Source organism: Onychostruthus taczanowskii, unplaced genomic scaffold, assembly GCF_017590055.1.
Source record: "Onychostruthus taczanowskii isolate IOZ18803 unplaced genomic scaffold, ASM1759005v1 scaffold75, whole genome shotgun sequence".
Lineage (NCBI taxonomy): Eukaryota > Metazoa > Chordata > Aves > Passeriformes > Passeridae > Onychostruthus > Onychostruthus taczanowskii.
The window spans coordinates 49,141-63,451 of NW_024505339.1; the positions used below are offsets into that span (position 1 = coordinate 49,141).

Consider the following 14,311-nt stretch of genomic DNA (forward strand, 5'->3'; position numbering starts at 1 on the left):
CGGATTCACACAGGCCCTGGTAGGCCAAGGGAACAAAACATCCTCACTCTGGGTAAAACAACCTCCACATTGCATTCTACTTTGGCATAACGCAGGCACAGCAAGAGATAAGAACTGTTTTTCTTTCTTTGCTTCTCTCTGTTCAGAGGGCATGTGAATACCACCCCGGGGTGACATTGTCACTGGGGTGACCAGGTATTGGTTTTTATCAATATTACTGAATGGGACGTGCCTTGACTTGTCCAGTCCCAGCTGCTGAACCAAATCGTGGCACTTGTGGTGTTTTCCCCCCAGAGATGCTACCTGTGGGTCACAGCTGGGCACGTGGGGACAAGCCCAGGCAGGCCCGAGCTCCAGTGCTTATGGCTGGAGTTTGTTGGCAGAAGAGAGTCACTCCTCAGGCTTCCTTGGGCTGGAGAAAGGTGATGATGAAGGAGGGAGTGGGTCCTGATGGAGAGTTTTTAATCCAGAGTTTTTATCCTGGGCCACATGGCTTCTGAATGCAGTAATAGCTTCACCAGAACCCCCTGAGCATGGTGTGCCCATCCTTTTACGCAGGGCAGGGGGGGAACCCAGGCTGGAGAAAGGTGATGGTGAAGGAAGGAGTGGGTCCTGATGGAGAGTTTTTAATCCAGAGTTTTTATCCTGGGCCACATGGCTTCTGAATGCAGTAATAGCTTCACCAGAACCCCCTGAGCATGGTGTGCCCATCCTTTTATGCAGGGCAGGGGGGGAACCCAGGGACCACCAACCAGCTACGGGGACAGGGGGTCTCAGGTGAGAGGGACACCTGGGTGGGCCAATGGCCCCTCAGGGGGTGCAGAGCATCCTTTAAACCTGCCAATCACTCGATGCCCCCCTGGAATTTCTGGGTTGATAGACAGTGCCCAGCAGGAGTCAGGATGGGGAAAAGGAGAGGTGAATGACACCTGGGGAAGGACTGGGGAAACTGAGGCAAGATGTGACATCACACCACAACAGGGGGACAGCTGGCTGGGGGGGAAGGGGGCCGTGTCCCCCCGGGCAGGACGGGGCCCTACCTCAGCGTCTTGCGGATCATGTCCTCGTCGGTGATGCCGTAGTAGGTGAGGGTCTCGTTCCACGTGGGGTTCAGCGTGTTGCGCAGCGTTTTGGTTCTCAGCTTGTTGGCCTGGGGGAGCAGAGGAGGTGGGGTCAGTGGGATTGGTCACTTGGGCAGCACAGGAGGTGGGATTGCAGTGGGGAGGGTCAGTGGGATCGGTCACCTGGGCAGGAGAGGAGGCTCAGTTTGGAGATGAAGGGGCAATGGGTGCTGTCACTGTTCTGTCCCCAGTGTTGGAAGCCTCAGTGGGGTGGCCCAAATCCACCCCTAACCCACCTGAGGGGCAGGGACACAGCAACTCACTCATTTCCAAACCAGCCCAGCCCCTCATCCTGCGTCCTGGAAACAGCCAGCCAAGTGGGAACTTGGCAGAGCACGCACCAGGATTTTATTTAAGCAGTAGCAGAGAGCAAGGGAGGGAAAAAAATGTTTTCTGGATCAAATAAAAAATGCTGATTTGCTGTTCTGGCTGTTTGTTTGCACTCCTGCTCCCAGCACAGCTCCTGATCCTGCCTGACTCCAAACAACTTATTTGACAGGTGTTTTGTCAGCACCAGCAGCTCTGCTGAGCAGGAGGATGGGACAGCAGGGCTCGTGTCCCCTGCATGGATGGGACATCCTGGCACACAGCCACTCCCCAGCTCAGGGGACGTGGATCTCCTCACTCCCTGAGCCCCTCTCATGTCTGGGGAGAACAGAAAAAAGAGACTAAGGCTGCAGATTTGGCTTCTCCACCAGGCTCCCAGCCTGGCACCGCCTGGCAGAGCAGCAATTTTCCCTCTAATTAGGTGTCAGACAACTCAATCCCTGCCTCAGCTGCTGCTGGGCATAAGAAACTCTCAGCACACCAACACCTCCAAGTTGTCTTGTGGAACTTTATGGGGAGCTGCTGCATTCTCCACCTTGGGTTCACGAGCCCTGAGTGACGAGGACAGCGGGGAAGGTGCCCTAATGGCATCAGAGCCTGCTCAGATCTGCAGGTACCAGATCCTGATCCCTGGGGCTCCAGGGATTGGGAAGGAAAGCGGGTTTAGCCAAGGGGGTGACATGATGAGCATCACCCAGCTGCCAAAGCTGCCCTGGGAAGGAACACGAGAGAGATCAGAGGAGCTGAGCTCCGGGAGTGCCTTTTTCTCCCATCTGGAATGACTCAGGAGTCAGCAACCAGCTCTGCATGGGGAATGAACCCGGCCCTGCTTCCCACACCCACAGGTGCCTGAGAGCCCAAATCTGGGACAGAAACACCCGAGGGACTCAGGGAGTGTCCTGCTGCAGGAAGAACTAGCCCAGGACAAACCCCCAATCCCCCAGAGCTGCTCTCCCCTCTCCCAGGGCAGTGCTGTTTGGAACAAAGCACAGAGATGGGGCAGAGGGGGCAAGGAGAGTCCCCCCATGGCTTGTGGATCTGCAGCTCCTGTGCTGCCTCCCCTCCTGCCTCTCCTGCCTCCACCAGCTCCAGCAGAAATGCTAATCAATGGATTTACAAAACATGGAAATGACTGATAATATTGCTGATGAAAGCGCTCGCGGCTCTGTTTGCAGCGGAAGCTCAGAATGTGGTTAAAAACTCCCTCTGCCACCCTGAACATTAGGAATTAATCCAACTGAACTGTAACAAGTAAATACACCTCCCCCCCACCCCCCCAAAAGAAAAGAAAATCTTTCCTTTCGTGTGGAATAAGAGTGCAATTAATATTCCTAACACACACATCGAGCATTTAAATTCCATATCCCCGTCACTTACACCGAGCTCTCACCACACATCAATATCTTTAATTACTCTTCTCTCCAGCAAGTGCTGAACCTAAGGAGATGGAAATATTTCCCTTATGATTTATACTCTGTTTTATTATGATCTGAGGGGTTTTAAATGCAAAAGAATAAAGGTAAAAAAAAAAAAAAAAGGAAATTAAAAGGGTCTGATTTGTTTATGGCTGAAGTTGTTTCACTCGGTGCTTCCCAGGGGCTCCTGGAATGCAGCATTCCCATGCTGGGCTACCAAGGTAAGGAATCAGGGCTGGCACCTGGCTGCCAGCCAGTGGTTTCCCAGCAAGGCATTTTCCATCTCAGTAAGGATGGATTCAACCCCAATTCTTGCCTCCTGCTCTCTCTGAGCACCTTTCACTCAAGAAAATCAAGGTCTGGGTGCAGCAGCTCGCAGCCCCTGGGTCAGGAGCTTCTCCCAGGCCTGATTTCCAGTGAGAAGCTGCAGCCCCAGGAAAGGAAGGAGAAGTGAAAAGGTTTCTCACCTTGCTGGCTCCGGGGAGCAAGTGCAACTTGACATAAGGATCAGCCAAACCATTGTGGTCCATTGGCTTCAGGCCCTGGAGAGGGAACAGCAAGAAGCAGGAATCAGGATGGCAGTGAGATGCTGGGCAGGCAGGATGGCCTCACTGAGCCCATCCTGGGCTCCATGGAGCAACTGTGGCTCCCCCAGGATTGGGGAAGGAGGGGAGAGTGGGTTCTGCAGGATCCAGGCTCAGCATTCCAGTCTGTGCATTGCAGGAGGGGCTTTGGGGAGCTCCTCACCTTCACGTGGCACCATCCACCCCTCCCTCCCTCCCTCCCAGCAGCCAGCTCTGCCACCCTCATCACGATTAATTTGGGGGTGAAGAGAATCAGTGCAGTGATTTCCCAGCTTTGAAATTACAGGGTTCTGTCATTTAATAATTGCTTCTGAGCAAACACACACCTCTGCTGTTGTGGTGCCACTTCCAGAGGGTGTGATAGCACCTACCTACTCCCAGTTATTCAGGAAGAACAGCTCCAGGCCAGTGGGAGGCTGGTGCCAGCCAGATGCTGTGGTGTTCCCAGAGGAATCTGGGGTTGCAGGAGCACCAATCCCAGGAAACACTCGCTGTGGCCATTCCTGATGGATTCTCTATGAGACCCTCACAGCTTTTAAAGGATGATGTGGGTCAGGTTTGTAATAGCGATGCCCTGCTCTGGGCAGAGGGAAGGCACAAACTGTGCCTCTGTTCCTCTTCTAAACCCCCTGAAAATTATCCAGGAGTGGTGCACAAACACAGCTCAATGCCACACCTGCACAGACTGCATGGAAAACAACTCCTCAGGGCAAGGAAGCGAGTCAGGAGGGTGACAAATGGAGCCTAATTTTCACCAGTCCTAAGCAGGAATGAGAACGGCTCTGTGGTGGAAGTCCTTGGATGATTTCCAGCCTGTCTGTGGGATCCCTGCAGGAATTACTCTGGGCTGGCTGAAGGAATCCTGTGCCTGGAGCAGAGCAGGGCTTCTCTGCAGAGGTACCCATCCAATCCTGGCTCCAGCCCGGGCAGGGAGACACGGCTGGGGGATGCTGAAGAGTCCTCACACCCTTTTTGTGAGGAGCAGAGTGCCTGGATAACGAGTGTGTGCAGCTGCCAGGGATCCAGTGGCAGGGAAGCATTTGTATGGACTGCTGGTGGAATGGCTGTGTGCAGAAGGAATGCAATCATCCAGGATTTGGGCAAATCGAGCAGGGAAATGCTGGGGGAATCATTTCCATGCCTCACAGGTAGGGAATAACTCAGCCAGCCTGACCCACAGCACCACAGGAGCCTCTCTGAGCTGCACAGCTTTGTCCAGGATGCTCCTGACCTTGGGAGTGTCTCTGACTTGGAGCAAGGGCTCTGCTACAGAGACAAACCTGCTGCCCTGGGGCAAGGGAGGCCAAATGGTGCCCAGCAAAGAGGAGTTTGCTTCTACAGCAAAGCCAAAAGGATAAAAATATCAGCAGTGAATGGAGGTGAATCTGATTAAGGGCAGCCTCTGAGGTGTCTCTGGTCCAGGAGATGATGAGGATGGGGCAGACAGGGCAGGAAGGGGCTGGGCTGTCCCCAGACTCTGCAGGGAATTGCCTGCACAATCCACTTGTGCTCTCCCCAGCCTCCCTGGTCAGAGGTGCCCAACCTGCCCGGGCTGCAGAGCAAATGAAATCAGAACCGAGCAGGCAGATTCCCAGGAAAATGGATGGAGAATGACAGGCAGCTCTGTAATTCACCCATCAATTCAGCTCAATTAAATTACCTTCTGAGGAGGCTATTAAAGGCTTTTTTAATAGATGTGCTATGGAAGATGGAGTGACAGGAGCCTGGAAAATGGCTCCTAATGTCACGTCTACCTCCCTCCCGTGTCACTCGATACGTGTTTGGCACAAACAGCTGAATTTAACAGGGCTCTGCTTTGCAAGGATCCCTCCCACAGGGAGGACCCCCATGGGTGGTGGAGGGACCACCAGCCTGGAGCTTCTCCAAGAGGGATGAGAGGCAGAGAGGGACAAGGCACAGAGTGTCCCCTCAGATCCAGCTGGGGCATCTCCCTGGCTCCAGCTCTTCCTGCTGCTGCGCTGATTTATGGAGCTGAGATTAAGTTTCATCTTTTCTCTACCCAACCCCAAAATCTCTGCTGCAATCCTACAGAGACCTCCAGCATCCCAGGCTCTGCCAGCTGCTCCCTGTGCCAGTGACATTTAGCTAATCAATAGGATTTAATTACAGCTTGGGCTAATCGGGCTGCCGATTAATGCCACGCTAGAGGCGTCCAGAAATCACAGGAGATGGATTCATTCCATCCTTCACCCCACAACGAGCTGCCTGCCCAAAAACCAGCCTGGATAATTCCCAGGCTGTGGCATCCCATTCTGAAAAGGGGGCAAACTGCATTTCCACCCTGCCAGCCCAGAGGAGCCCGACAGCTGGAGGAATTTCCCTGCAGTGATAAATATTGATGAGTTAATACATAAGTAATGCTCAGTGCAGACCTGCAGCCCTCACCTCGGGTGGAAGGGAGGGAACAGCCAAATGCTCAGTGGGGTGGAGGCTCCTGGGTGTTTTCTGGCCAGAGGTGCAGGGAGAGCAGCCCAAGGATGCTCCAATGGGCAGCAGCTGCCTGGCATGGCCTGCCTGGGGCCAGGAGCTCCTTCCCCACTGCCCTGAGGCTTGTCCCAGGCACGTTTCTCCCAAAATCAGGAGACCACTGGAGCTATAGGACAGCACAGCCTGTGTGTCTGTGCTGCTGCATGCCCCTAAAAATCCCCTATGGAAGAGTGGGCTCTGTAGGACTCAGCACAAAGTGAGATCCTCAGTAAAGCCATGGCATGGCAGGGCACAGAACCAGGTGTCTGCACTTTCACCAAATCCTTTTCCATCCTATTTTCTAGGAGGGGGTGATGCCCAGCACACCCCAACCCTGTCCCACGCAGGACAGCAGAGATCCACACAACCCCAGGACTCCCTCCTGCCAGCCTGGCTGCTCCTGCAGTCCAGGAATGAGCTTCCACAATGCCCTGATTTATTCTCCTATTGATCCGAGCTGAGCTACAACGTGTCTGAGTTCAGCCGTGCCTGAAGTGTGACAGGCTGCCAGCACTGAGAGCCATCAGTGCGAGGTGCCTGCTGCCAGCCTGGCTGCTCCTGCCTTTCCCTGCCTTTTCCTGGCTGCTCCTGCCTTTTCCTGGCTGCTCCTGCCTGTTCCTCCTTGTTCCTGTCTGCTTTTGCCTGTCCCTGCCTTCTCCTGCTACCACCTGTCTGGTGACACCCAGAGTCTCACAATTCCTGCTGTGAACTTACACCCCTCAGAAACCTCTCAGAAATATTCCAGGCACAGCAGCAGGGTGAATTCCCACTTGGAGTGAAGACCTCAGCTCCTCCAGCAGCTGAGGGCTGCAGAGCAAGGAGTTGCTGGTGGAGCACCACAGGTTGGATTGGACCTGCTGCTCCCCAGGGTGATAATGGGACTCGTGGGGAGCATCAGCAGACATAAAAGTGCTGGAGATTAAAAAAGAAATAAAGAGAAGTAAAATAAAGGGAGAGAGGGAGGTTGTTTGGGGTTATCAGAGAGAAAGAAAAACGTGTCTCACGTGGCTGAGCTAGCCCAGGTTTGAATGGCTGCTGGCAGCAAGCAAAGCTCCAGGAGCTGCTGGACTTGGGCTCGTCCCCAGGGCGTTTCCCTGGAGGGTGACACAGCTACCCAGGAGCTGGGCCAAGGGTAAATCACATCCCAGCACTGCTGGGGCTTTTCCCCCATCTCCTCCTCTCCAGCTCTACTTGCACCACCCCGGAGCCAGCGGGGTCCTGGCCCTTACCTTTCTGTAGTCAAGTTTTGGCAGCTTTCCCCAGGCGAGAGATGAAATGAGAGCGAGCAGATGGCAATGTAAATAAAAGAGAAAAATGGGAGAATGAGAGCAGAATGGAAATGAACAGGACTCCAGAGCTTGAATGTCAGGGTGGCCAGGGGGGCTCTGCCCTCCCCACGGGCAATGCTGGGGTACCCCCACACCCCTGGGTGGGCACAGCAGGGACCAGGGCTCTCCTGTGTCAGCCCTGCCTGCGCTCTCGCTGATGTGAGATTTATCAGTTGCTGCCCAGAGCTCTCCTTTCCTCCCTGTCTTCCACCCACTCCAAACCCAATTAGAAATCTCCTCCTTGGCACGGCTCCCGTGTGCGCCGAGGGAAGCCTGACCCGGCGGATTCACGGGAGACAGAGGGAGGCAAAGCCCAGAGCCTGCCCCAGCCCTGCCCTGCCCGTCCTGCCTGGCACCTGGGCGTGCTGCCCTTGCCAGGAGCAGCTCCAGGAGCGCTGGGGCTGATCCCTTCTCACCCATCCCCAAAACCCAGCTTTGGTGCTGGTATTCCAGCCATGCTGGGGTGGGGGCTGCAAACCACGAGCCATGGAGGGGAGACAGCGTGGTCTGAGCCTCTGGGGCTCAGCTCACAGCCTCTTCTCCAAAACCCCCATCCCTTCCCAAGCAGGGATTGAGGTGTTTTCCCCCCCAGCCCACCTCTGGTGGTCACTGGGTGATGCAGAGGGGAACCCAGCAGCCCCCAGCAGCACCTTCCACAGCCCCGAGGCTGAATCAGGACCTCAGCTCGCCGTTCCTGCTCCCAAATGTGCAAAAAGCCCCTAATTGCCTCAATCACGCAGACGGCAAAGGCGCTGAGGCGCAGCACTTTGGGGCCGTGATTAGCAGCATTTAAAAGAGCCATTTATAAACCGACAGCCGGTCACAGTAAATAACAACATCGGGATGGGCTGCTCGAAAAAGCATCAATCCAGCTCCTCGCGGGGATGAGCAGCCGGCTCCCGACCCTGGGAACGCCCCGAGAGGCAGGGATGGAGGGGAAGGAGAGGGCAGAGGGGCTGGGAAGGTGATGGAACCCCGGGATGCTTGGCACAGCCATGGGTTGGGATCCCTTGGCACAGGCAGCGGTCTGGTTCCCTTGGCACAGCCATGGATTGGGATCCCTGGCACAGCCATGGGTTGGGTTCCCTTGGCACAGCCAGGTGTCACCATGATATTTTTATGAAAATCCTTTGCTAGGATTTTTCTCCTATTCTAGCTGAGAAGCCTCAGAAAAGAAAAGTAAACAATAACTATCTGATGGCTGTGGAATGTGGTCTGGACATTGTTTACCAACAGGTGCATCTTAGATTGGTTGGTGTGAGTTGTTTCTACTTAATGACCAATCAAAGACCCAGCGGTATCAGACTCTCTGAGAGCCACGAGCTTTTGTTATCATTCCTTTCTTTTCCTTTTGACCTTTTCTTTTGAATGGATCCTTTCTCTCTATTCTTTTTAGTATAGTTTTACTATAGCATTTTAATATAATATAATATCATAATGGAATAAATCAGCCTTCTGAAACATGGAGTCAAATTCTCATCTCTTCCCTTGTCCTGGGACTCATGAACACAACCATAAGCCAGGAGTCAGGTTCCCATGGTACAGCCATGGATTGGGTTCCCTTGGCACAGCCATGGATTGGGATCCCTTGGCACAGCCAGGAGTCAGATTCCCTTGGCACAGCCATGGATGGGGTTCCCCTGGCAAAGCCATGGATTGGGATCCCTTGGCATGGCCATGGATTGGGATCCCTTGGCACAGCCATGGATGGTGTTCCCCTGGCACAGCCAGTCCTTTCTGTCCCCACAGCCAGGCTGAGCCCTACCTTGGCTTTGTTGATGGTGCAGTGGAGAGCGTTGTTCTCCTGATCGTAGAGCAAACTGAAATCCAGCGTCCCCAGTGTGGCTGCAAGGGAGGAGAGACGTGGTTAACCTGCTGCACCCTGCAAACACGGGCTGCCCTCCCTCTGAGCACAACAGGAATGCATGGAGGTGCTAAAGAACAGGCTGCAGACACCACAAAACACAAAGCACCCTGCTGGGAGCCCTGTTATGAATAGCTGGTGGCCATTCCCAGGCTGGCTGGCACAGCCCTGGGAGAGGAGCGAGGGATGAGGGGATGCAGCTCTGCCAGCACTGCAGCCACAGCCTTTGCTTCCGTGGGCTTTCACCTGGGTTATCCCCATCCCTCAGCAGCCTGGCAGCTTCCTGTCCCCCAGGAGATGAAGGATGACCCCTGGGAAGGTTTGGGAATGGCTGGGACACAGCTGAGAGCTGCTGTTGGCACATCCTCCCCTCCAGCGCCGCTGGCATTCCCAGAACGTGTCTTTGTGTAGTGACACCTTCAAACAAATGAGCCACCAGTGGGATCCCTTCCCAGCTCCAATCTGGCTGCAAACTGTAAATTAAACCCAGTGAGGATGGAAATACTTTCCTGGTTAAAATGAAAAACACCAACAGCTTTTAATCAGCGCAGGGTTCCTTTATGGCATCCTCAGGATCCAGGAGTGGCAGCATCTCCTGGGATGGGGCAGGGGAGCAGAACTAAACCAGAGGGGCCTCAGCAGCAAAAGTCCTTTTGATTTGAGAAATTCTTTCCCTTTGGATGATCTGAGCACGTCTCACTAATCCAAAGCAGAGGAAAAGCCTTAAAAAGACAGGCTTCCCAAAAACACAGCCTAACCTTCTCCAAGGCTCCCAGGCCTGATTTGCACACCAAAACCTGGACACGGAGCAGCCTCTCCCCTGGCTCAGCTTCACCTGCCACCAGCCTGGAACTCCCAGGGTGGCTCAGGACCCAGCAAACCCCACTTTTCCATGCCCACCTTCCCAAGAGAGTTTTGCCTGAGTGCTGCCCTGCCACCAAGCACCATCCCACCGCTGTTTCCAAGGTAACTGCACCTTCCTGTCGTGTTCAAAACGTGAAAAAAAAAATATCCAAAATAAAAACCACAACAGTTTTGCTTAATATCAAAGAAGGGTTTGCTGAGTGGGGGGGAGTTGGACAAACTTTATGGCAGGAAATACGGTGCTTTTTTTCTCCCCAGCATTGATAGCAGTAAGGCACCCACGGAGTTTAAGGATATTCAGGGGACTGAAACCTTCCTGCTGCAATTTCACAGTGATCTCCCAGTCCAAAGGCAAAGGAGCTACAGGTTTGCCTGCTGGCAAAAGAAAAAATCATTTCTCCCAAGCAAATATCTTGAGTTCAAAGCAGAGTAAATACCCAGTGAGAGTTCTGCCAGAATAATGTACCCCCCTCGTTGTGCAGCAATTTCATGGCACATTAGCTCCTGCTCTGGGTAAGGCACAAATCAGAGGGGTTTTACCTGCCAGGGAAAGATGAGGGGTGAGGCCAAACCTTGTGCACCATCTCTGGGTCTGGCTCAAATGAGCAATTCCAGAGCAATTCCCAGCTAAAGCCCCTGCACACCCTGCAGGGAGGGAGGACCAGCAGTGCTCTGGGTGCTCTCAGCCACGGGCAGCTTGAGGATGGCAGCGTGAGAAGCTGGAGGCTCCACAAACCAAGTCAGCAAAACTTCCCAAATCTGCATTTTTCACTCAAGAGCGGAAGATGAAACCTCCGGTTTCGGAGCCTCATCATTTCCACCTGCCCTTTAATCAGCATTTCCTGCCAGCCCCACTGCTCTGCCCTCTGAGTTCAAGCTGTTATTTTATTTTTATCACAGAAGGGGGCCCGCGGTTCAGCCTGCTGGATCTGGCAATTTATAAAACAAATTAAAAAGCTTGGCAGGCAAACAGAGTTCGACCAGGAAACACTGACAGAGCCCCAGCCTGCCCCAGGGGAGAGGGCAGCGGGGAGCCCTGCTCCAGCAAGACAGAAAAACCTAAAATCACCTTCCCACAGCAGCAGGAGCTTGTTCTGCAGGTGGGGACTCAGGTGCTGCTCCCAGCTCTGGCAGTCCACCAGCAAACATCCAGCAGCTCCCATTCCTCCCCGAGCTGCCAGGGGTGGGAGGGCACAGCCAGGAGTGCAGGGCTCCTGTCCTGGCTCTGCTCCAGTCCTGGAGGGGTTTTCCTCTAAGCAGAAAGGGTTTTTTTGTGGATGGTGAGTCTCAGTTCCTGAGGAAGGGTCTGTCCTTGGGCAGAGGGATGTGGAAATGCCAGCACAACGCGTGCTCATTGCTTAAAAATGTGGCTGTTTGATAAACGGGAGGAGGAAAAGTTTGCCAAAAAAGGGGTTTGGCAGCCAAGGTGCTGCTGTGGAGCTGGAGGCCAGCACTGCCACCAGAGCCAGGAGCCAGCAGATGCCCAGGACACGTTCAGGACACAGTGACAGTCCCACAGCCTCTGGTACATGCTGGGAATGCACAGCCAGGGATGGACCCAGCACAGCCAAGGCTCAGCCAGGGCTGAGGAGGTGGCAGGAGACCTCCAGCTACACCAGGGGTAGAAGCCACCCCTGCACCCCACAACAGCTCCCTGTGAAGCCCCAGGAGCCTCATGCCAGCCCTGTGCTCCTGCACGGGTCAGCACAAGCCAGCAGCACCAGCCCAGCACTGCTCCCACTCCTGCAAAGCCCAGCAGCACACCCAGCCCTGGCTGTGGGAATCCTGCATCCCCAGCTGGCAGGATTGGGCCCAAAACCTCTGCAGAGCAACCTAATCCCCCTTCTTTAATTGCTTTCCCCCTCCCACTCGAGATGCAGCTCGATTGTGATCTTAATTAGGGGAGCAAGTACCTAAAAAAGAAAAGGGCAGCAATTAGACTCAAAGCGCTGTTACCAGGATTATTTAACTCGACTGGGCTATTCTGAACACTGCCCTCTAATCACAGAGGCTGCAAATAAAAAATATAAATAAATGCCTTTGTCAGGCTTTACAAAGGCAGCTTGGCGCTCTCCAGACAGCAGGCAGGATGTATCATTATTATTACAATTATTCTGCTCCAATGATAAAATAACCATTAGGAAAACTGAACTCATTAGCAGGTTCTGACCCTCTTTCCTCTCCATGAGCTGGGAGAGATTGATGGGAAGGCGCTGGCCAGGGCCTGCCTTTTACCACGGGCTCTAAAAGGAAAAATAAACCCGACTTGCACGGGAAGGTGGCCTCTTCTCCCACTGACCTTTGGGCGTTTTGATTAATTCAGTGGGCCAGGGGGTGATTAGAGGGCAGCAGGAGCAGCAGATGTGTCCGTGGGCTCGGGCAGCCCCGCCGAGCCGGCAGGAATTTATTGTTTATTGCTGACATTTCCCGGCTGAGCCCAGGGTGAGGCCAGCCTGAAGGAGCTTCTATTTATACCTGTGGGATGAGAGGCAAAAATGTGGTGATGAATCTGTGCTCTGCTCCCTTCCCCAGCCCCTGTCCTTGCAGGGCCATGCTGGGTGGCAGAGCCGCCCTCTCCTTAGCCTGGGATGCTCCAAGGAAAAGAGTTTCACATCCCAGGATGTGGAAGAGCCACTGACACTCCCAGAAAAAGCTTCAGCAAAGCCTGGAAGTGATGATGGAGCACACTCCTTACTTTCCCAAGGCAGGTGTGACTGCCATTAGAAAGCCCAGCAAAGCTCCACAGGAGGAGAAGTTGAGGTGTGCAGACAAAAACCCCACTATAGAACTAATTAAAAAGAAGTCCAAAAAGCCTTAAGTCCCTCTGCTTATCAGCATTGCTGCTCCCAAGATAATCTGCTCATGGATTTTGTGCCAGGGAGATCAGAGTGGAGCAGTAAAAAGACTGCTGGGGATTGTCTGGATTAGCTCTCCCTTACAGAAAGCACAGGTTCAGTAACCTTCAGACTGGGTATTTTTTAATGCACTATAAAAGATAGGTCCCTATTCTTCCATTGCTTTAATTTTCCCTTGCAATGGAGATAATTTTAAAGGTCCTGAAAGGCAGCAGGTAATTCTGTGCACTTACAGCCCCATATAAAATGTTGGTAAATGACTCCTCAGGAGGAACAGAAATTATCTCCTGCCATTTCCAAGCCAAGCTGCTAGAAGAACATTTTGGTGGGTGGCTGTGTGTGTGCTCCTGCCTCCCTGAACCCATCCAGTGGCACACCACAGGACTCTGATCTGTTGCCAGCAGGGCAGGACATTCCCAATCCTACAAAAAACCCCAGCAGGGACCAGATCCAGCACACAGGCAGGAGACCTTCCCTCCTCAGCAGATCCAGGAGCAAGGAACAAACACAACTTCTCTCTCTTGCCATGTTCCCTGCCTGGCCGTGGGTTTTTCACTTAAAATTTGCAGCAATTAATATTTCTTCATTTTGGAGAAGGGCCGCCAGCCCGTGGTAAGCTCTGGAGCAGGGAGCTGCTTCTTCATGGGGTTGGTTGATGGATGCTCATCAGCTCTTCTGTCTTCTCCAGGAGGAGTGTTCAGAGGAACACTTATCTGCTCAGAACAGTTCAGAGATGCAATTACGTTTTACAGCACTAAATGGTCCCTGATGTCAGCAGCAATTAGACTTTCAGCAATTTCAGTTTAGAGATGGCCTTCAAATCTCTCCCGCTCTCCTCCTTTAATGAAGTACAATATTGCAATTAACAACCCCCCCCAAAATTGCCTTCAGTGTTAAATACAAAGAGGAGAGATCAGGGAAGCCCTTGGGCTCCAGCATGGTGGAACAAGGGGTGTCAGCTCTGTCTCTCCTGGACCTGGGAAAGGTGAAGGGCTGGGCAGGCTGTGGGAGGAGGGAACCTCGTTATCCAGCAGCTGAGTGGCTCCTTCATTAGCAGAGGTGCCAGAGGCCACAGCCCATATGCTGCTTCCCTGGATGTTGGAGGAGGGATGCCCAGACAAACCGTGCTCATCCCCTCGTGTTCTTTCCTCTCCTGGTGCCCCATGTTCACCTCCAGCACTCTGGGGTGTCTCTGCCCATGGGCAATCCCTGGGAAGAGGAAGGCTCCTCGCAGGACCAGGATGTGCAGCCTGCGCCTGGATCACTGCTGGGATGGTCAGCAGGAAGATGTGAGAGCTCCCCCACAGCAGCACATCCCAAATATCCATCTGTCCCACAGGAAAGCAGGCAGGAGCTGGTCCAGAGTCACCCCCTGGGACACCTCGGTGTGACCCTGCCCAGTAGCTGCTCGCATTTCTCCAGCACAGGCAGCTGGGGCTGTGCTCTGCTTGGCAAAGCCGTGCTCT

General features: G+C 53.7%; 1 protein-coding gene across 1 annotated transcript in view; it reads right to left on the minus strand.

Annotated features, from left to right (window-relative positions):
- DOC2B (double C2 domain beta) overlaps window positions 1-14,311 on the minus strand; it is a 32,016-nt gene that overhangs the window by 10,206 nt on the left and 7,499 nt on the right. The window contains exons 4-6 of the mRNA XM_041423117.1: window positions 9,028-9,107; window positions 3,331-3,405; window positions 1,041-1,150 (exon numbers count right to left, since the gene is read on the minus strand). Coding sequence (XP_041279051.1) covers window positions 1,041-1,150; window positions 3,331-3,405; window positions 9,028-9,107 — 265 coding nt within the window. The remainder of the gene's footprint in view (window positions 1-1,040; window positions 1,151-3,330; window positions 3,406-9,027; window positions 9,108-14,311) is intronic.